Genomic DNA, 20,693 nt, shown 5'->3' with positions numbered 1-20,693 from the left:
AGGAACAGCCTGATCCACATGTTTGGAAATATTAGGCCTTTAAAGGAGGTGGCCACTAAAATGTGGCACAGCTAAATTCTACCCTTTATCACTCCACAACCCTTCCTCTTTTGGCCTCATAGGCTGCATCCTGCATGATAATTAGTTATGGCCCTGTCCTTTCCTTTCCCTCTTTTTTCTCCCTCTATCCTCCTATCCTTTACCCACCCTACCTCCTCAGTAGACTCAGCTTCAGGTGAGGAGTGGTCAGCGTGGAGTGTGTGTTCTGCCACGTGTGGGGAGGGCTGGCAGAGTCGCACTCGTTTCTGTGTGTCCTCCTCCTACAGCACCCAGTGTAGTGGGCCACTGCGCGAGCAGAGACCTTGCAACAACTCTGCTATTTGTCCAGGTAAGCCCCACGTCCCTTCCACCACTGCCACCTTCCTGCGCTCGCCCAGCCCTCTCCTGGACCCTGCCTCACCCATACAAGACCCACCTGACTCCCCTCAGGTTCTGTGGACCCAGGGTTGATTTCTACCCTCACTTTGCCTGCAGTTTAGAATGACTCCCACTACAATAGCAGAGATTCCACAGTGTTCTCAGGCTCTCCTACATGCAGACAGGCAGGGAGACTCCTCACTTAGAAAGCAATACTATCCCAGGACAATGGATCGGCGTGGATGATTCCAGTAAAGCTAAACAGCAGAGTCTTTATAATAGTCAATAAAGTTCAGTGTCTCAGTTAAGTTCTCTTGTGTTGTTTTGGTGTATTAAGATGGCCTGTGTTAGCCCGTCTATAAATCATACCATAGCTGCTCTGATTGCAGTGCACGGCGCTTGGGACGAGTGGTCGCCGTGGAGTTTGTGTTCGTCGACCTGTGGCCGAGGTTACAGGTCCAGAACGCGAACCTGCACCCCCCCACAGTTTGGGGGAGATCCCTGTGATGGCCCAGAGAAACAGACCAAATTCTGCAACATAGCTGTCTGTCCAGGTAAGGAACACAATAATTATTTATTTATTTAAAACAAAACTATGGAAAAAAGTAACCTATGTCACAAAAAAATTCAAACAAAAGGTAAGCCTAAAAAAATAATAAACGGATCCAAGTGGCCACAAGGGTGCACATGACATTAATCTACCCATATCCAAGAGGGTCTGACTGTTTGCATTCCAAAATGTATGACTGTGGGAACTGTACGCACATTTTCCTACGCTGATATTAAAGCGATTCCTGCTCATTTAGAAATATTTCTGGTGGAGCAGTAGTCTATAGCCACGAAATTCCGCCGAATTTCACTCTTTTCGGCCGGATGTCCGTTACCTCCCTCTTTCTTTGTGTTGGTGTTCTAAACTCCGGTGGATTTCTGAGGACTATGGTTAACTGCTCCTCAGATCTCTGCAGGGTAAATCCAGACAGCTAGCTAAACTATCTGTCCAATCTGAGTTTTCAGTTGTACGACTAAAACAACTTGTGTAAAAGTTGCTGAAAGAGGGAGAGTGCACTCTCTCTGTTTCAGCAACTTTCTCGCTCATCCCACAGTTGTTTAAATGCTGTTCAGTTCGGTTAGCAGGGCTCAGCGGGCAAAATTGCTGCTCCACTAGTCTCGCTTTGCCAGATCCTCCACAGCGCTGCAGAGGAGGGTCTGGCTAGTGTAGGTTTAAATGTAAAGGGGATAATTAGCCACTGTAATGAAGAATATGACAAAATTAACTGCGTCGAGCTACCAAAGCTTGTGTGTTGCTATCAGCAACACAGAAACATTGTCGACCGGAATTGACGCAACACGCTTACTGCCGCACGTCAGCACATCAGCCAAGCAGGACTCAGGACAGCCAAGACAGTGTAGCCAGTTTCATTGATAAAAGTGAAAGCCGCTCTGCATGTGCATATGTTATTCCCAGTTACCTGTCCAATGTAGCCAGCCTGTCAGCCTGATCAGATCACCTATTGGAGATCTCAAGCAACCACGATTGGACGATTTGAAAATATAAGCAATCGCACAAGCCTAGTGCAAAAGCCAGGGATGCCTTTGAAAAGATTCATCACATCTTCTCCCCTTATAATGGCCGGCTTCTTGCCTTGCCTTCGATTGCGACTATTTGGAAGAGTTATAAACACTTTTGCCTTTTGACTTTGTACAAACTAGTTTGTTTTAGGCTCAGTGAACCCTTAAAGCTAGTCCATATATGTTACTGTAATACATTTGTCCTAAACAACACACTACAGTACATGATGTACATCAGCACATGTATTTATACTCAGTATTACAAATACACAACGAATACCAGATTTCATATGTCCAAGTGGAAATATTCAGCAGTGAGCACCGAGTGGATATGGAAAGTGTTCTTATGAAATACAACTCTTAACTTTATTCCTAAATTATCTTTGAATTAGTATATACACTATAATCTATAATGCACCAAATCAGGGAGAGTGACATGTCCCGTGTACTGTCTTTTCTGTTTGCCTGTTGTTGGTGACCCTGGATATTCTCAGTGGACGGAGTGTGGAACGAGTGGTCCAACTGGAGCTCCTGTTCCGCCTCCTGCTCTAATGGGACCATGCAGAGAACCAGGGAGTGTAACGGCCCCTCGTATGGAGGCTCCGAGTGCAGGGGAGAGTGGCTGGAGACTGTTGACTGCTTCCTTGGGGAATGCCCAGGTATGTAATGGGGGTGAGGGAAAAAAATCGATACAGCATAGTATCGCGTTATTTTTTGTGGCAATACTGTATCGATACACAGACACTAAGTATCGATCTTTTATTATATATGTGTTGGTCTGTTTGCCTGCTTGACAATCCCATTTTGCAGCAATAAAATTGAAGTGAGATGAACAGACAGCCAGATCAAACCACTTACTGTGGTCCAAAAATTTATTTCTTGCTCTTTGACAACAGATTTACTGGAAGCTACTATACCATATATAAACTGGCTATTAAATCATACATAAATGAACTTTTAGAATTGATTTAATCGAGACACCGAAATGGATACCAGTATGATTCTGAATGGAAAGTTTACTTTTAAAAAGTTGCCAAATGGTTCCATTGACAAGACCAAAGTGATCAGTGTGTTTTGTTGTTGTGAACTGAGCTATCATCGCAGCACGTCCAGTCTGAAATACCACTTGATGGCCAAGCACACAGCTAATGCGAATTCTCCGCCCCCTTGTCAAAGCCAGGCAACGAAATTAAAAGTTCTACTCTTTGGTGCAAACACAAAAGCACACACATCAAACTAAGAACATAGAGCAGAGAATGTGGAGATGGTAAAAGGAGCAAAAATAGAGTGAATAGTAAAATAGTGAAATAATTTAGTAAAAGTTATTATATCTTTCTACAAATCACATAATTGACTTTACATTGCTAGTGTTTTTCTTACTAGTGTTTCATTGCTGTTTCAACTAATGAATGTGTGCTCCTGCCTTCCAGACTGTCACCAGTTGTCATTCATTTCATTTCATTATGAATTATAAATTAATTGTATTAGGAAATTTCAAGTCTCAGTTAGGTAATGTCAATGCTTTAGTTAAATAAATACTGAAAATCCAACACAGCACATTGATCTGCAGAAAGTATTTAAATAGAATAGAATATGTTTTATTTTCATTGGACAGCAGCTGTCCAACGAAATTTTTCTGCAACTCACCCTCAGTGAAAATGGCAGTACCCTTATAAAGGCAAAAGACACAGAAAAAAACAATAAATATAGTAAATACAATAATAAAAATAAAAAAGTCAGATATTGCACATTTGCAGAAAGACTGCTGTTGCACCATGTGTTAGTGTTTAGTTCCTTTATGGCACATGGGTAAAAACTGTCTGGATGTGCGGGCCTTCATGGACCTGTATCGCTTCCCAGAGGGCAACAGGGTAAAAAAGTGATTGGCTTTGTGGGAGGAGTCCTGTGTGATGCTTTTGGCGTAAATATCGAGCCCTGTAAATGTCCTCTAGGGTGGGTAGTTGTGTGTTTATGGTGCCCTGTGCAGTTTTAATGACTCTCTGTAGCGCCTTCCTGTTGGCCACAGTGCAGCTAGCAAACCACACCAGAATGGCATGAGAGAGGATGCTCCCCACAGAGTGTGTTTAATTGTGCCTGATGTATTCTTGTCTAACACTGTGTGTGTTGCTGTATGCTTTCTCTCAGTGGATGGCAAGTGGCAGCCGTGGTCTTTGTGGTCGGGCTGTTCCAAAACTTGTGGAGGGGGGAGCCAGCAGAGAAACAGGATTTGTTATGGGCCCTTTTTTGGAGGAAAGCCTTGTCCTGCGGAACGAGAAGAGGTCCGGCCCTGTAATGAAAAGAAATGCCCAGGTCAGTGGATGGGAACATACTTTGCTTTGTCAGCAGTATTTCATCAGGGATGGGAACCTGAGATACTTACAAATTGTATGACACCTATTGTAATACATTTTACATGATAGCCTACATGATGATACATTATATGATACTCATTTATAGAGATGTGGACTTGAGACTTGGTGACTTGGACTGGAGTCAACGTTTTGACTTTGACTTGCGACTTGACAAAAATCAAATGACTCGAGACTTGACTTGACTTGACTTGAGGCATGGTGATTCGGATGACTTGCGTGTATTCATAAGTTTTAATGTCAGCTGTTAAATATAAAATAATATAATTTAATGTTTCTGTCTAATTATCAAGTATGCTATGCAGCTGTGAATCATGATTGGACGAATTAAAAAGCTCTGTAGTATGTGATTGTCATGATTGGATGACCTCGCTATGGCAACACGTAACATCAAAGACCCCTAAGTCTTCACTTCTGGATTCAAAAATTAAAAAAGTGACTTAACTAAGGATTCGACTTGACTTAACATAACCTGTGATTTGACTTGACCCAAAAACAAATAACTCAAGACTTGCTTGAGACTTACTTGGGAGTTGAGCAAAGATGACTTGGTCACAACATTTACTCTCCTTTTGTGAACAGAACCTCATGAAATATGTGGCGAGGACAACTTCTCCAATGTTGTATGGAAGATGACTCCAGCTGGGGATACAGCAGCAGTACGCTGCCCTCCCAACGCCATGGGTGAGCTCACATCTTTCCATTTATAAGACGCAAAATGTCCACTGGTAGTTTTAGGAGTTGGATTAAAAACGAGTCTTTGGTGTCCTCATACAGGGCTTATCCTGCGCCGCTGTACCCTGGACGAAGAGGGCATCGCCTACTGGGAGAACCCCACCTATATGAAATGCATTTCTAATGACTATCGAAGTATACAAACTTTGGTAAGCAGCAAAAAGTTTTTCTTTAGCACTCCTAGTAAATGTAAAGGGACTACATTTATATAGTGCTTCTCTAGTCTTAACGACTACTCAAAGCGCTTTAACATAGTATAGGAACCATTCACCATTCACACACATTCATACACTCTGGCCGAGGCTGCCGTACAAGGTGCTCATCAGATTAACATTCACACACTGATGGTGCAAGCAAATCAGGGTTCAGTGTCTTACCCAAGGACACTTCGACATGGGACTGCAGGGCCAGGGATCGAACCGCCAACCTTCCAATGGGTAGGCGACCGCTTAGTCTATATCAATATATTCCGGGATTGCTCCGGTGCCGCCGTAAACTACACCGTAGGTCCCTCATTTTTGACTGGATGTCCGTCACCTTCCTCTTTCTTTGTGTTGGCGTTCTAAACGGCGGTGGATTTATGAGGACTATGGTTAACTGCTCCTCAGATCTCTGCAGGGTAAATCCAGACAGCTAGCTAGACTATCTGTCCAATCGGAGTTTTCTGTTGCATGACTAAAAAAACTTTTAAACATGTTGTTCTACCATAACAAGTTCCTTCCTGAGGCTATTTTGCAGAAGCACCGTTGCGCTGTACAGCACTTAGCACCACCCATGATGATTGTGATTGGTTTAAAGAAATGTCAATAAACCAGAGCATGTTTTTCTCCCATCCCGGAATGCTGTGTGGACCAGCAAGACCTTGCTCCGCTGCGCTGTGGAGGAAGGTCTGGCAATGCGAGACTAGCGACCGCTCTGCCAACTGAGCCACAGCCGCCCCTTAGATAGTAGCCTTAGAGCACAGAAATTTATTATGGCTGTTCAAATGTGTCGGGGAATAAATGTGTAAAATTCCCAGTAGGTGTGTTGTAATGATGTATATATTGTGTCAAAGGTGTTGATCACTTACTGTCAAAACTAAAAGAACACACTTTTTCTGTTAGACTCGGGAACACTTGTCCAAAGCCCAGCGTGGCCTTGTGGGAGATGGAGTTTCTGAGGTAATGACCAAGCTGAGGGTGACATCCAGCGATGGGACCAGCTACAGTGGTGATCTGCTGGCCATGGTGGACGTGCTGAAGAACATGACAGAGATCTTCCGGAGGGCATACTACAGTCCCAGCAGTGCAGACATGAGGGTGAATTAATACGTATGGGTTTACTGTAGGGCTGCACGATATGAGGAAAATATGCGATATCGCGATAATCATATTACTTGCTTGGTACGTATTAACGGATGAGGTTATTATTCCATATTCTTCTTATTGTCAAAAGTGCCACTGGGGAGTTTTTACAGAACTATTAGCTCTATGGTGCAATGTTTTTACGTGTGGGTCTTTGTTTTGTTTGTATAATGCACATGAATACTTCCCATAATGCAATTGTCATGGTAAGAAGGAGCGGGTCACCCAGTGCAACAGTGTGGCATATCAGGTTTTGATACACACACACAATACTTAGTATAGTAGATCCATTTATCATTGGTTGGGTCTTTTCTTGGGATTTGTTGACCTGAAGAAATATACAGACTATTACCAGCCTTATTCTAAAATACCTTAAAGGGAAACTTTGGTATTTTTTAACCTGGACCCTGTTTTTTCATGTTTTTGTGTCATGAGAACCACATTTTTTATTTTGAAATTGATCCGGTATTATGGAGGGCGGCAAACAAGCTGCAATGTAACCTACATGGGCAATTGCGCGCCTTCAATGTCCGTCCACTAAAAGTCTGTTTTACCACTGACAGGCTCAGATTATTATTTTAAGTGTCTGACAACATTATGGAAAGGATCCCAACAGACCTTTCTGTTAAAGATCCTTTTTGTTTAACAAGAAACAGCCCCAAAATCACTAGCGCCAAACCCACCAGACTCCATGTAAATAAACAGTAATTTTATCATTGTAAAACATTCATTCAAAGTCGACAGAAACAAAGCAAAACTATGAAAAGCTGTGTTGGTTCGTCTTTCAACAATCACTACTCTAGCTAAAATAAACCTTTTATTCACCCATTTACATGTGATAATATGGTGGCTCTATACACGCTAAAAGTACTAAATGGAATCTGGTGAGTTTGGTGATGGTGATTTAGGAGCTGTTTCATGTTAAACAAAAAGGATATTACTCTTTAACAAAAAGGTCTATCTCTGTAGGGATCCTTTCCATAATGTTGTCAGACACTTAGAATAATAATCTGAGCCTGTCAGTGGCAAAAACAGAACTTTTAGTGGATGGAAACTGATGGTGAACATTTGCCATATAGGATTACATTGCAGGTTGTGGCTATTGGTTACAGCGTTCTCTCTCAATACTGGACCAATTTCAAAGAGGTTTTTTTCCCATTAGTAACTCAGCCAGCAATGCATGGGAAAATACGGTCCTGGTTAAAAAAAAAAAAAAAAGAATATTCTGACTTCAGAATGTAAAGCTAACAATGTGACATCATGTGAAACATTTTCTTTTTCTTTTCCAGAATTTTGTGCAGTCAGTCAGCAATCTGTTGATGGAAGAGAACAGGGAGAGATGGGAGGAAGCACAACTGGTTAGTATCCCCCCCCCCCCTTCTCTTTCTAAATCAGGATTCACCTCGTCACCTCGTCTGCAATTACATCCATTCTAGAACTTAGTGTACAGTAATAACAACCCTGAAGCTGACGGGTTGGACACTGCGACAAAGACACAGGTGGACAAACAGCCCTACTGTGTCTTTTCAAACTGACAGAGGTAGATGGAAAGGAGAACTGCTGAAGGACAGAAATATCTATAGCTAATGAGTAAGCGAGTCAACCCAAACACCCACTCATCCATCTGCTGCACTCATCCACTCGTGCATCGCTATCTTTGCCTTTCCGTTCAGCCGTCCAGCTGTCCATGCTTTTCCACTATGTAGGAGGAAAACTATTAGTACTTCTTAATAGATGTATTTTTTTACATTTTTGCTTTCCGATACCGTTTCCAATACCTGAACTAATGTTTCAGACGATCTGATCTGATACCAGTGTGGCATATATTTTATTATGATTTAACAGCTGTATACTACTATCCCTGTATGGATGTGATATGATTTCTATCTTTGTTGCATGCCAAAGGCCAAATATGTGTTTTAGGCATAGGCGTAATTTACAGGGGGATGGGGGGGACTGAAATTTGCAGTTGGGTTCCTGGGTGGGCTAGTGGTAGAGCGCCTGCCCATATATAGAGGCTCAGCCCTCGATGCGGAGATCGCGGGATCGATTCCAACCTGTGGCACTTTCCTGCATGTCACTTCTCCTCTCTCTCCCCTTTCATGTCTAAGCTGCTACAATAAAGCCCTAAATGCCAAAAAAAACTTAAAAACCTTAAAGGTGCTCCAAGCGATGTTGGGTGACGGCACTTCTTGTTGACGTTCGAAATCTTTTCAAACAAAACGAGGCTTGCTCGCCCCTCCCTCCTCCTCATCCCGTCCCCTCTCCCTCCCTTCCGTGCTTCCGCTCACTAACACCCCAACCCCCAAATCCTTCTTGTCGGTTAATTGGCTGGAACGCTGGATTGGTTTGTTATGTTTGGTGCGCAGGTTGGTCAGTTTGTTTATGTTGCCATTTGTGGAGCTTGGGCTGTCTACAAAGACCGCACAGTGGGACACAGTGTGGTCCGTGGACAGGCAGCTTGCGGACAGTGAGGAGATGTATGCTTTATGTGACAAAAAATGTTATAGCCTAAAAAACACGTAACATCGCTTAGAGCACCTTAAAAAAAAAAAATGAAAGAAATTTGCTGTCACTTGAAAATTTGTTCATAGAGTTAATTGCATTTACATTTATATAGTTAGGCTGGTGCCTGTGTGTGTGTGTGTGTGTGTGTGTGTGTGTATGTGCACACATGTGCGTGTGTGTGTGTGCGTGTGTCTCTGTCATCAAAATGAAGAGTTGGGATGCACAAAATGAAATATGAATGTTGGTCATAGTGGTGTACAATATGAGAGATTTTGGCATTGAACTGGTATGACAGTTGCTATGTTTCTATCCACATGTCAATGGAATTTTGCTAAAAACATCCATGCGAATAAAGCGGGTGAAAGTGTGTTTCCATCCAACAGCTTTAAAGCAAATACCTGTTGCGTAATGACATCACATGCTGTTTTGCAATGAAATTGGTATATTGAATAGATTTGAGGCATTTTAAGGTGTTTCCATTAATTTTCACATTGAATAGTACAACATTCAAGCTTACATTTGTGAACAAAGCTTGCTAGCCAAAATAGATTGCACTGTCAACCTACAAATGATTAATATTGCACAAGTTGTAATAGTGCTTATGTGCCAGCTGACAGCGACATATCAAGCTATAATAAGACAACGACGCTATCAAAACATCACTATGATGATGCAGTTTACTGCTGACATGATGGCATTTCTTAGATTTTTTTATCTAAAATAGCTCGTAAATTAAATAAAAAAATTAGTTGCAGAAATGTCCTAAAACTTCTTCTTCTTCGTTTCATGGCCGGTTGCAACCATAAAATGACCTAAAATGTAATCGCAGTTCATTATTTATTCGTCAAATAACGGTTCCATCAGCGTTTATCGCATAAGCCGTTTTCTGATTAAGAAAAAATCCGATGAGATCGAATGTAAACGTTTGTGTCGATATTCATGAAATTCAATTGAATTTTACTGTTTCCAAATGCCATTTTTTTTATTTGATATGACTTAATTCCAGAAAAACATGTGGATGTAAACAACATTTCTGTTTGCCAGAAATACAGCTTTTCTATATAATCCATAGTCCTTTTTTCTTTCATTCTACTTCAATGTTTCTCTGTTTCCTCAGCTGGGGCCAAACATCAAAGAGCTGTTCCGTCTGGTGGAGGACTTTGTTGATGTCATTGGCCTGAGGATGAAAGACTTCCAAGACATGTATGAAGTCACCGATAACCTAGGTCAGCCTTATCTCCATCCAGGAGATTTCCACATCTTTTCTTATCAAAACAAATGCTCTTATCACAGCTTCTCTTTCTCTGAAGATTGATCTTCATATCTACAATGGCAATACATAAAAAGGGAGGACAGGGGAGGGTCAACTGCCGGTTAAACAGACATTCCCTGCGCTCTCACTCTCAAGACCTTCAACAACCAGTGTTGCTATATGTTCCTGTCAGACGCACAACTTATTCATATTATCCGCTGACTTTAGCGTGTTTGTGATATTTGTGTCACAAACACATAAATATTTGTGTGTATGTTGGTAATTTCCTTTACATAAATTAAGACATTTGCACCATAACTTGATGCAGAAAGGGCACAAATTGTTGCAGAAAAATTAACTAGAATGCAGGAAATTAAGGGTTTTATATGCTCAAAATTTCAGTTTTGCTCAAAATTGGACCTCTCAACTGAAAATTGAGTATTAATCAAAAGTTAAATGTTAATTCCATAATTACGGTCAGGGAGCAAACAAGCGCAGAAAAAATAATAAAATAAAAAAATAAAAATAGATATTGCATATTCCCACCAAAAAAATTCATCTGTTTCAACTAATTTATTATTATTGTATCAAGGCACGCATGGCACACTCTCTCTTTTTGTGACATTCTATTACCCACGGTAAATATTCCCCCTCCCCAGGGCAGCAGGTCCAGCATATCCACATTCATAACTACCTGCTGTCCCCTTTCCGATGCCCAGTGACTGTAAACGCTCCATTTTTCTCAGATAAGGGTAGAAAATGTAGTGTAGTCATCACAGAGGCTCTGCTGCTCTCTGTGACCTCCAGATAAAAACGAGGCAGAGTTTGAATTTAGTCGAGGCAGAGTATGTGGGAATTGGGGCCAGATGAGAGGTCCTGTTTATAGCTGTGCCACCTCACTGTCTGGAGCCAAATAGCCACCCACACTAGTAGCGTACCTCCCACACCTCGCCCAGAGGCAAAGCCGCACACATCATCTGCCAGCAAATAGTTTCTGCCTCCAAACTCATCAAAGTAGCCAAGTTGTATAGGATGAAGGGATTCACCAGACTTCCTCTGCTAAGGGGTTATCTCTGTTTCTTGTTTTTTTTAGTTTCTATTTTGACTGACAAAGCTCACCCAGGGGGATGGACTCATAAATGCACGACTCGTTCATCATCTTTGTCAAAATCCAGTTCTTTCACAAACGATAAAAAAAATAAAAAATACTGGCAGGGGCACCTGGGTAGCCCACCTGGTAGGGCGTGCACCCCATGTACAGAGGCTCTGTCCTCTGGCCACGTTTTTATTTATTTATTTTTTTTACCTTTATTTATTCAGTGACGGCTCACTGAGAGGAAACCTCTCTTTTGCAGGAATGCTCTGATCACATTGATGATCACAGTTACACATTCATACCGTGGCATGGAAAGAAACCAAGAACAGCACACACATGCAGATTACATACATCAAAACATCTGCATCCACTGTAGAGGGTGACAATTTTTTAGGACTCCCGCGGGTCACGGTATTCCCGTGGGAGTCCCGCAGTATGGGAGTCAATTTCACTGTTGGTAATGTGATAGGGATGGAATAGAGCATAGAAATCAAAGGGAGCGGGCGGGACGGAACTGGAAATTAAATTAAAAAATGACACTGCGCCCAAAGATTGCGAGGCATTTCGTTTCAGAAAAGAGAACCACTTACAAATCACAATACGTTTGTGCTAGCCGCAGAGTAGCCTATCAGAGCAAAACAAAGCAGCTGCCCTTTTCACAAGCCAATCAATCAGCATCAGCGACTACACCAAGAGTCGGCAAAATGGATTCTGGAAAGAAGCCGTTGCAATGGAAAGTGTCATCGAAGGACCCCTCAATCCATTTTCAGGAGCTGTGAGAAGATCTTGGTTAGGAATTACGTAATGAAATCGACTAGGCCTGCAGGTAATGCATGTGTAGTGTAGCCTAAATTTCTGAGGCAACCTCAGTGATTTGACCGCGATTAACCAAACATGCTACAGGGGGGCAACAGAGTCTGATAACTTTAGACAACATAGGGAATGAAACGGGAGGGACGGGATTCGGGAGTCTTTCTCTCTGGATTTTGCAGGACAGGATTTTCTTTTTTTTTTTAGGGGGGGGGCACTCACGTGATTGGGATATGACGGGAGTATTTTTGTGGGCTCGGGATGGGATGGGAGTGACAATTGATTCCTGTGTCACCCTCTAATCCACTGTGGTCTATGTGAGCCTATATGCACGGCACCTTGATGCATCTGGACAACACATTCTCACTCTCAGCGCATCAAAAGGTGACGCTTCGTCAGGGCCTTGGCCATTTGCTTGTGACTCAAAAACTCTCCTTTAGCATCTAGCCCTTTGGCGTCGTATTTGGTCGCTTGGTCAGGACTCTTGGCGTCACTTTTTGACACTGTTGGTCAGGACGTACGTTTAACTGACATGCGGCACAAGAACGGGACAGTTAGGTGTAGGAAAAGATGGTGGGTGGGATTACAAAATGTACGTTTCGGTGACACGTGGGACAAGAACGGGACATGATCCCCGGTCTCCAGAGTGAAAGTCCTGTGTTGCTTGACCCATCCAACACCTCCTTAAGCGGCTGTTCACTACCGTTGTCTCTCTTAATACTACGTCATCTTACAGCGCCGAGGTCAAGCTGCTGCTCTGCCCGGTGCGTTCCATACAGACGGTAAATGGGGATTTTTGCGTCGGTATCTGACGCTGAGAGACACTGAAGCCTCTGTATTTTACAAGTTGGGAGAGAGAATGGGTTGATCTGGACAGACAGACGGACAGAACAATCACTGAATACTAAATCAAATTTAGCATTTCTTGGTGGTGATATCAGACATTCAAGGCTGGGATACCAACTCTGGGGCCCCAGAACTCCGTGGTCCCCCAAAGCTCCAGGCTTACTGTGTGTCAGCTGGTTCATGCTGATTTAATTTAATAGAAAGGTTTTTTGTAGTATGCACTATATACACAATAATAACTGACATGATAAGGTGGGTCTGTTTTATCTCCTGCCTTGTTGCCTGCCCTGTTTTAAGGAGGGTTCTTATGTCAAAATCTAGTTTTAAGACAATCATTATTTCAGTTTTTACATTTTGTACATTCCTTAATGTTTTTAATCAAACTATACTACACACTACACATATTGCACAGAGAGTGGGAGGAATAGGTGGCTTATAGAGGCCCAGCAGATAATCTTGGCCATTTAGCCAGTTAATCGGCCATGCTGACATTATAACAGATACATGTTTTACATGTGGTTCACTGCTTTTATTTCTAACTCATTTTGTAGCAGTTTGGCTTTGATCAATTGTTTTCCATATGACTTTGTATAAAGGGCCACTACTCAGGTGAGGCCAATTTCATTTGTAAAGGCCTTTACAAGCTTCAATCTTCCAATCTTTATAGGATACAGTATGGTACCCTCTATCTACAGGCCATATACCAGATTTAAAACCAATTATTACAGAACGTAGTTTTATAAAAAAAAAAGTTTATAAATCTTGAACATTAAAAATTCATGACTTAATAAGACAATAACACTCGTAGTTAAAGTTCAGAAAAAAAAGAAGTTATTATGTATTGTTTATGAATAGCTCAGCTCTCAAAAACTCAGACTGCTTCATCAGGACTGTGTGGGTGTGGCTTATTTGATTGACAGTGACCTGGCAACCCCGCCAGAAGAAACTTCCATGCCCAAATTCCGAGGACTTTTTATCAGATTCTGATTCACATGTTGTTCAGTTCTGATTGGTGCACTGACATTTGTGACATCATCAGAGAGAAGAGCACAGAGGAAAACACAAAGAGTGAATAAGCATACTTATACCATGGTCTGGGTGAATACTCGATTCTGATTGGCTGCAGGGTGTCCTTAAAAAACTGTTATAGGAAAACCTTCCGGTGGAACTGACTGACTTCTAAATTGATGGGCTACATTAAAAGAAAAAGAAAATGTTACTCTGTTATTATGCGTCGGGCGGTTCATGCCTTGCCGTCGTCCATTAATATCTGACAATGCACACCTCGTTGTGCATTAACCCTTACTTGTTCTACATTTGGTAGAATATGTTGTGTTCATGTAAGGCTCATGACTTATAGTAAGAAGCTGATTGAGACGACATAGATAGATGGACAAACATGCGATAGGTGCATTGTGCAGACAGAAGTAGCAGGCATAGAATTGCCAATATGGAGAAACAGAATGTAAATATTGATTAAAATTGGTGTAATAAGTGAAAGTTTCAGTGGTCCCCATTTCTATGTTCCAGTTTTGAGTGTCCATAAGCGTCCAGTGGCGGGTCATGCAGACATCGGCTTCCCTATGAAGGGCTGGAGGGGCATGGCGGACTGGGCCCGCAGCTCTGAGGACAGAGTCACCATCCCCAAGAACATCCTGTCTACTGGCAAGCCAGGTGAGAGATGGAACACACCTCACATCTGCATCACACTAGTCTATATTCACAACCTTACACTTGGATTTCTATGTTGCCGCCAGAAATTCCGCCACATGTCCTTCTTTTCGGCCTTTTATCTGTTGGCATTTTAAACTCCGGTGGATTTATGAGGGCTATGGATAACTGTTCCTCAGATCTCTGCAGGGTAAATCCAGATAGCTAGCTAGACTATCTGTCCAATCTGTTGCACGACTAAAACTTCGTTTCACATGTTCCACCAAAACATGTTCCTTCCTGAGGCTATTTTGCAGCTGGTAGGCTCTGTGCAGCGCTTAGCACCACCCAAGACGATTGTGATTGGTTTAAAGAAATGCCAATAAACCAGAGCAAGTTTTTCTCCTATACGGGAATGCTGTGTGGACAACCAAGACCCTCCTTCGCAGTGCTGTGGAGGCAATGCGAGACTAGCATCACACTGACCCCAAAATTCCACCAGGCGCGCAAGTGACGTGTTCCGGCTGCGCTGCAGTTTTGTTCCATCCTCCACCACGCGCCATGCCACACCGGGAGCGTCTCAGAAGTGGAGCGTCTTGCCTGCCGACTTGTCACTGAAAGGCTCTGCTAGTCCCATAACAAGCATTGTCTTGAATGTCCGTGATTGCTCGTGGAGTACGTGGCGCCGCCGGAATGCAGCGCAGATGCGCCTGGTGGAATTTGGCTGTGAGACAGAACACACAGAATTAACACAGTGAACTGTAACCAGGAAAGAGTGACAACTAATTATTTGTGGCACCTAAAACCTGTTGATGTTATATATAAATGTGTCTTTTGAGAGCAAAACACGTTCATGTTCCATATATATATCCAAATGCTGATTGCTGTCTGCCTTCTGTTTCTGAATTCAAGAATGTGTGTGCTTGAATCTGTGTGTGTGTGTGTGTGTGTGTGTGTGTGTGTGTGTGTGTGTGTGTGTGTGTGTGTGTGTGTGTGTGTGTGTGTGTGTGTGTGTGTGTGTGTGTGTGTGTGTGTGTGTGTGTGTGTGTGTCTGTTTGGTTGGTTGGGAGGGGGCCGTCAAGACAAAACAGCAGAAATAGGGAACAGGAGTTGATTTATAAAACATTGTTTACTGCCATTAATCTGCCGAGCAAAGCGCCCCGCTCAGACAAATGCATGCAGAGACGGTTGTATTTAATGTTGAAAATAAAACACGCAGGAGAATAACAACATCATTTTTCATCACCCACTGTTCAGCAGCTGTACAACAAAAATGCACGCTGTCTTCAGTAAGGCCAGAGATAGTTTTATAAAACGTTAATACAAAGCCCATCTGCCTTATAATTTGATGGCGCTGAATTGCAAACAGAAGCATTTACATACTTATTATGCCTATAGACAAAGGGAATTCTATAACTTTGTGCTCTTACTGCAGAACGTGCATCAGATTTTGTTTTTTTGGGATCACTTTGATCTTTGGCAATGTCTGATAGACATCTAATGATGTATAGGCTAAATGATATATTGATCAATACCAATCAATGAAAACTTTGATGATTATTAATCGATCAAAAATAATAATAATAATAATAATGAAAAAAAAACATTTGCTGCTAATTGCAGCCTTACAAATCAATTAATTTAACCTGTATTCGTTGTTGCCAATGATCTCAACAAATGTCACATATAACTTCAGTAGTCTTAGATGAATTGTGTTGGATTAACTGGCAGGATGCCTTTTGATGCAGTTGTGGATTTCCTAACTATCTGACACTGCGCGCACGAGTTAGACATTGTTTCCTGGGTGGAATGCATGGCACTGGAAATTACATATTGCTAATTTTGAAACTCTGTCCACTATGTGGCGCTAGAGAACACTAATTATACATGATGTTGCTGTATATTGTGTATAGACCACACCATGTCAATTTCATGTAAATCAGATCATCTTCAATCAATCAATCAATATTTATTTATAGAGCACCTTTCAAACATAAGAAAATGCAATTCAAAGTGCTGAACAGTGATTAAAAACATGGATATGCACACTAAGATAAATAAGAAATTAATAAAATATATTTTAAAAAACAACAAAATGTTTCAAACAATATCAATCATAATATAAAACCGTTATAAAATAATTAAGACAATATTATAACATGTTAAAACAAATATAAACACTTAAAACAATAAAGTAATTAAAGATAATACAATTATAATAAAATGATAAGACACTATGTGAATGCCAGACTGAATAAGTAGGTTTTTAGTCTCTGCTTAAAGGTATTTATATTTCCAGCTCCTCTCATACTGTAAGGCTGACTTCCTGTTGTCAGAAGGTGGCGCAATTACTTAGGCCTGGACTCTTATCCAGCATAAGAAATTTGGGGCAGATTGGAATATGTAAAGTCAAGTTACAACAGATACCTGTGTTAAGGGCGAAAGATGCAAATTGCCCACCTCCTAGCTAGGTTAAGTCAGTAACATGAATTAATGGGACATGAATGCACACAGATGGAGAGAGAGAATAGTAGAGAGGCGCTCAGTGTGTCAAATGAAGTCCCCTTAAATGCAGTCCATTACAATGTTTCTGTCATAAAGTTGACTTTTAGGATCCCTGTAACGTTCCATTTTTGTTGATACTGTCTGAGAGGTTTTTAATCAAACGATATGTTTTAGGTCAGAGATCTTCAAGACGGGGTCCCCAGAGTCATTGCAGGGGGGCCTCCAAGTTATTGTGAAAAGTTGTTTTCATAAATTTAAATGTCTTAACATAATTCTAACATATTATTAGCAAATATAAATCCCCACTGATGATAGGCTAACTGGTCTATAGGTAAGGTAGTCACTAAGGTAGCCATCCACAGATACAGTTCATCCTAAGATTCACTGTGCTTAAGAACAGATGTAAAAATGAAACACCATGGTATGGTTTACATTTTGTAATACTTTGTAATCTGCAAGTGCCTTTATCATTTCAAGTGTTGTCAATTGAAAAAGAAAAAAGCTTATTCTTTTTAAAGAAGAATTCCGGTCGATTTCAACACATAGCTCTGTTGTTTGTAAATTAGGAGTAATGTCAGTAGCGAGAAAAACGAAAACAATCGGTGCTGCCTACACCGAGTTATCTTTCTGCTAGATTTTGCACCCAACAGGCTTAAACTGGGCTTAAACGGGGCAAGTTTTAAACGTGTTTTTAAATCGTTTTTTTGTGGAAAAAATACATTTTGGAATATTGGATTGTATGAGATCGGCAATCGACTAGTGTTGACTTCACCGGAAAGCATGAAATAAACAGAGGTATGGATTAACACAACTTGTATGCCTTTGTGTCACATCTACTGCAGTCAAATTCACTGTGTTCACTCGTAAGAAATAACTGCACATGGCTAAGCACTTGTAATGGCATTTCGAACATGTTTAGAGGCCAAAAAAACATTTAAAACTTGCCCGGTTTAAAGCTTGCCCCGTTTAAGCCCTGTTTAAGCCTGTTGGGTGCAAAATCTAGCAGGAGGATAACTCGGTGTAGGCAGCACCGATTGTTTTTGTTTTTCTCGCTACTGACAGTACTCCTTATTTACAAACAACAGAGCTACGGGTTGAAATCGACTGGAATTCTCCTTTAAAACATTATTTATAGTGCCTGGCTAGCTCAGTTGGTAGAGCGTGTGCACATATTCAGAGGCTTCGGCCTTGACGCAGTGGCCGGGGGTTCGGTTCCGACCTGCGGCCCTTGGCTGCATGTCATTCTTCCTTGATCTCCCCCTTTCCTGTCTAAGCTGTCCTGTCCAAAAAAAGGCCTAAAACGGCACAAAAAAAATTATTATATATAAAATCATGCCAGGTATTATTTGAATATCTTAGTATTCTATGCATAAAAGGTATATATAAAGGCTTTAGGCCGCCCTACACGTTATTTTAGACCCAGTTTAATATGCAACTTCATTTTATACAATTTAGGTAGTAGGGGGTTCATGCTCCATCTCTCTTTCAGTTAAGGGGTCCTTGGTTTTAAAAAAGGTTGAAGACCCCTGATTTAGGTCATAGTGATGGTGTTGTGCTGGACTGCATTATACTGAGAGGTGTTTCTAACACTCCATACCCCCCTCATGTATGTGCAGGACAGGAAGGACAACACATTAGAAACCCCTTTTAGTACAGTATAATGCAGTCAGTACATCACCCCCTTTGTCTATGACCTCAATGATAAACATATCATCGTCCGATGATGTCACTAGAAGCTGAATATTATAAACTTCATAAAGGTGGAATTCATGGCTGATCTGTTGCATTGGATTGCATCAGGTTGAACAGGTGTACCTAATTAAGTAGAAACTGGCTGTATGTGTGTAAAATAGAAATAGAACGTACTGAAAGTATAAAAGTAAAAAACATGAAAAATAATAGAAGATCAAGGAAAACAACTATGTACATGTTGATACTTTGTCAATATTTCCCTTATTCTAAGCATCGGTACATCTTCACAAAAACATTTTCTTACTTACGTTTAGTGGTCTCTAGCCATGCAGTTTAGTTTGAATGCCCACGTATTGAGATATGACTCTGAGAATTTCCCAACAATGGAGGTGCAAGAATGCAATATAGTTTGTGGAGCTCAAAATAACTGACATATATTTGAAAACCAAAGAAAGAAAAAGTCATATGAAATCTGTGACATGTTGCAGTTTATCCAGGTAAAAGCAGTGGCAGCAGGTTGAGCAGTTCTTACCGGGGGATCCCAAAACCTTCCCCAAGCCAGATGGAGTATACAGTGTAATCTTGCCAGAGTGTTTTGGGTCTGCCCCGGGGTCTCCTCCCAGATGGACGTGCCCAGAACACCTCCACAGGGAGGGGTGCAAAAGGCATCCTTATCGGATGGCCGGACATGTCTCTAAGGGCGAGCCCTGCAAAAGAAACTCATTTCAGCCGCTTGTTTCCACAGTCGAATTTCAATCGCCTCAGGAAGCCTGTGACCATAAGTAAAGGTTGGAATGTAGGGCGATTCAAGAGCTCAGCTCCTTCTACATCACAACACTCTGGTATAACACCAGGATTACGGCTGTTACAGTTGAGTTCTTAAAGGTTACATTTTGTCAAAAGTAAGATGTCTTTTTTGATTAGAAAGCAGGTTGAGCTGCTTATAAATACTGTGAAGGTATCTAAATTTTCAATCAGCCAGAATACAGAAACTGTGCTATTAAATGAGCTGCCAGGACTTCTGTTATAGAATGCCGTTACAGTCATTCCCTGCCTGCAATGACGGTGTAGAGACTCATCACAGATGCGGAAGATCCGGAAACGCTGACCAATCAGAGCACACTGGGCTTTTCTGGGGATGGGGGCTTGAAGAGACAGGCGCTAAAACTGAGATTTTTATACAGAGAGTGAATACAGGTATATTTAGACAGACATTATGAGGAAAAATAATGTTTTTTGAACATTAACCCCTTAATCTTGTTTTAGTAGAAACACACAATACAGAATGACAATATATGGGACCTTGACTTTATTTCTACTGCGTTGAGCACTGCATAAAAAAATTCTAATTCACATTCATTCAGAAAAAAACCCTGAACAAGACAGTGTTGTGCTCATAAGCTTGGGTTGCTGCCCTGTTCTATTCTTAATGTAAGATTTTCATATGAAATGGCTATTTAAATAAAGGCTTTTTAATTTTTTCACAAGAAGAGTGCCTTGGACCTTTTTTCTTTTTTTTCTCTTTTTTTCTCTCACATTCGTTTGTATTGGAGTTGTGGAATAAATATCAGACACAGCCTCAGCAAATAAATAACATTGGGGAACCCTCCATTCAAATGACTCAGCAGTGTTATATATGTGGAGGCTGGAGTGTGTGGAGGATAATGCCCTCAGCTGTAATGCTGCACAGAGAGTTCATATCCTGTGTCATAATAAAAGATATTGTTGCCTTTAAAATAAATAAATAAAATGAACTCTAGTATTAGTGTTTTAGTTGCCTTACCTTTGACCATACTCTAGTTGTCTTGCCTCAATATTGTATTAAATGATTACAAATTATCGGTGGCACACATTGAAAGACATTGTCATTTAATACACTGTAAAAAAAAAAATCCAAATTT

General features: G+C 41.3%; 1 protein-coding gene across 12 annotated transcripts in view; it reads left to right on the top strand.

Moving 5' to 3' along the window:
- adgrb1a (adhesion G protein-coupled receptor B1a) overlaps positions 1-20,693 on the top strand; it is a 215,833-nt gene that overhangs the window by 108,844 nt on the left and 86,296 nt on the right. For 9 of the 12 annotated variants that reach the window (XM_039805660.1, XM_039805651.1, XM_039805656.1 and 6 more), the window contains 10 exons: positions 221-388; positions 807-971; positions 2,481-2,645; positions 4,132-4,296; positions 4,938-5,039; positions 5,133-5,239; positions 6,194-6,388; positions 7,723-7,791; positions 10,059-10,167; positions 14,476-14,619. In XM_039805660.1, the coding sequence (XP_039661594.1) occupies positions 221-388; positions 807-971; positions 2,481-2,645; positions 4,132-4,296; positions 4,938-5,039; positions 5,133-5,239; positions 6,194-6,388; positions 7,723-7,791; positions 10,059-10,167; positions 14,476-14,619 (1,389 nt within the window). The remainder of the gene's footprint in view (positions 1-220; positions 389-806; positions 972-2,480; positions 2,646-4,131; positions 4,297-4,937; positions 5,040-5,132; positions 5,240-6,193; positions 6,389-7,722; positions 7,792-10,058; positions 10,168-14,475; positions 14,620-20,693) is intronic. The other 3 variants (XM_039805661.1, XM_039805658.1, XM_039805650.1) reach the window with 2 other exon arrangements.

The sequence above is a fragment of the Perca fluviatilis genome, chromosome 7 (genome assembly GCF_010015445.1).
Source record: "Perca fluviatilis chromosome 7, GENO_Pfluv_1.0, whole genome shotgun sequence".
In the NCBI taxonomy this organism is placed as follows: Eukaryota; Metazoa; Chordata; class Actinopteri; order Perciformes; family Percidae; genus Perca; species Perca fluviatilis.
The sequence above is the reverse complement of the archived record's forward strand: the minus strand, read 5'-3'. Positions and strand labels throughout refer to the sequence as shown.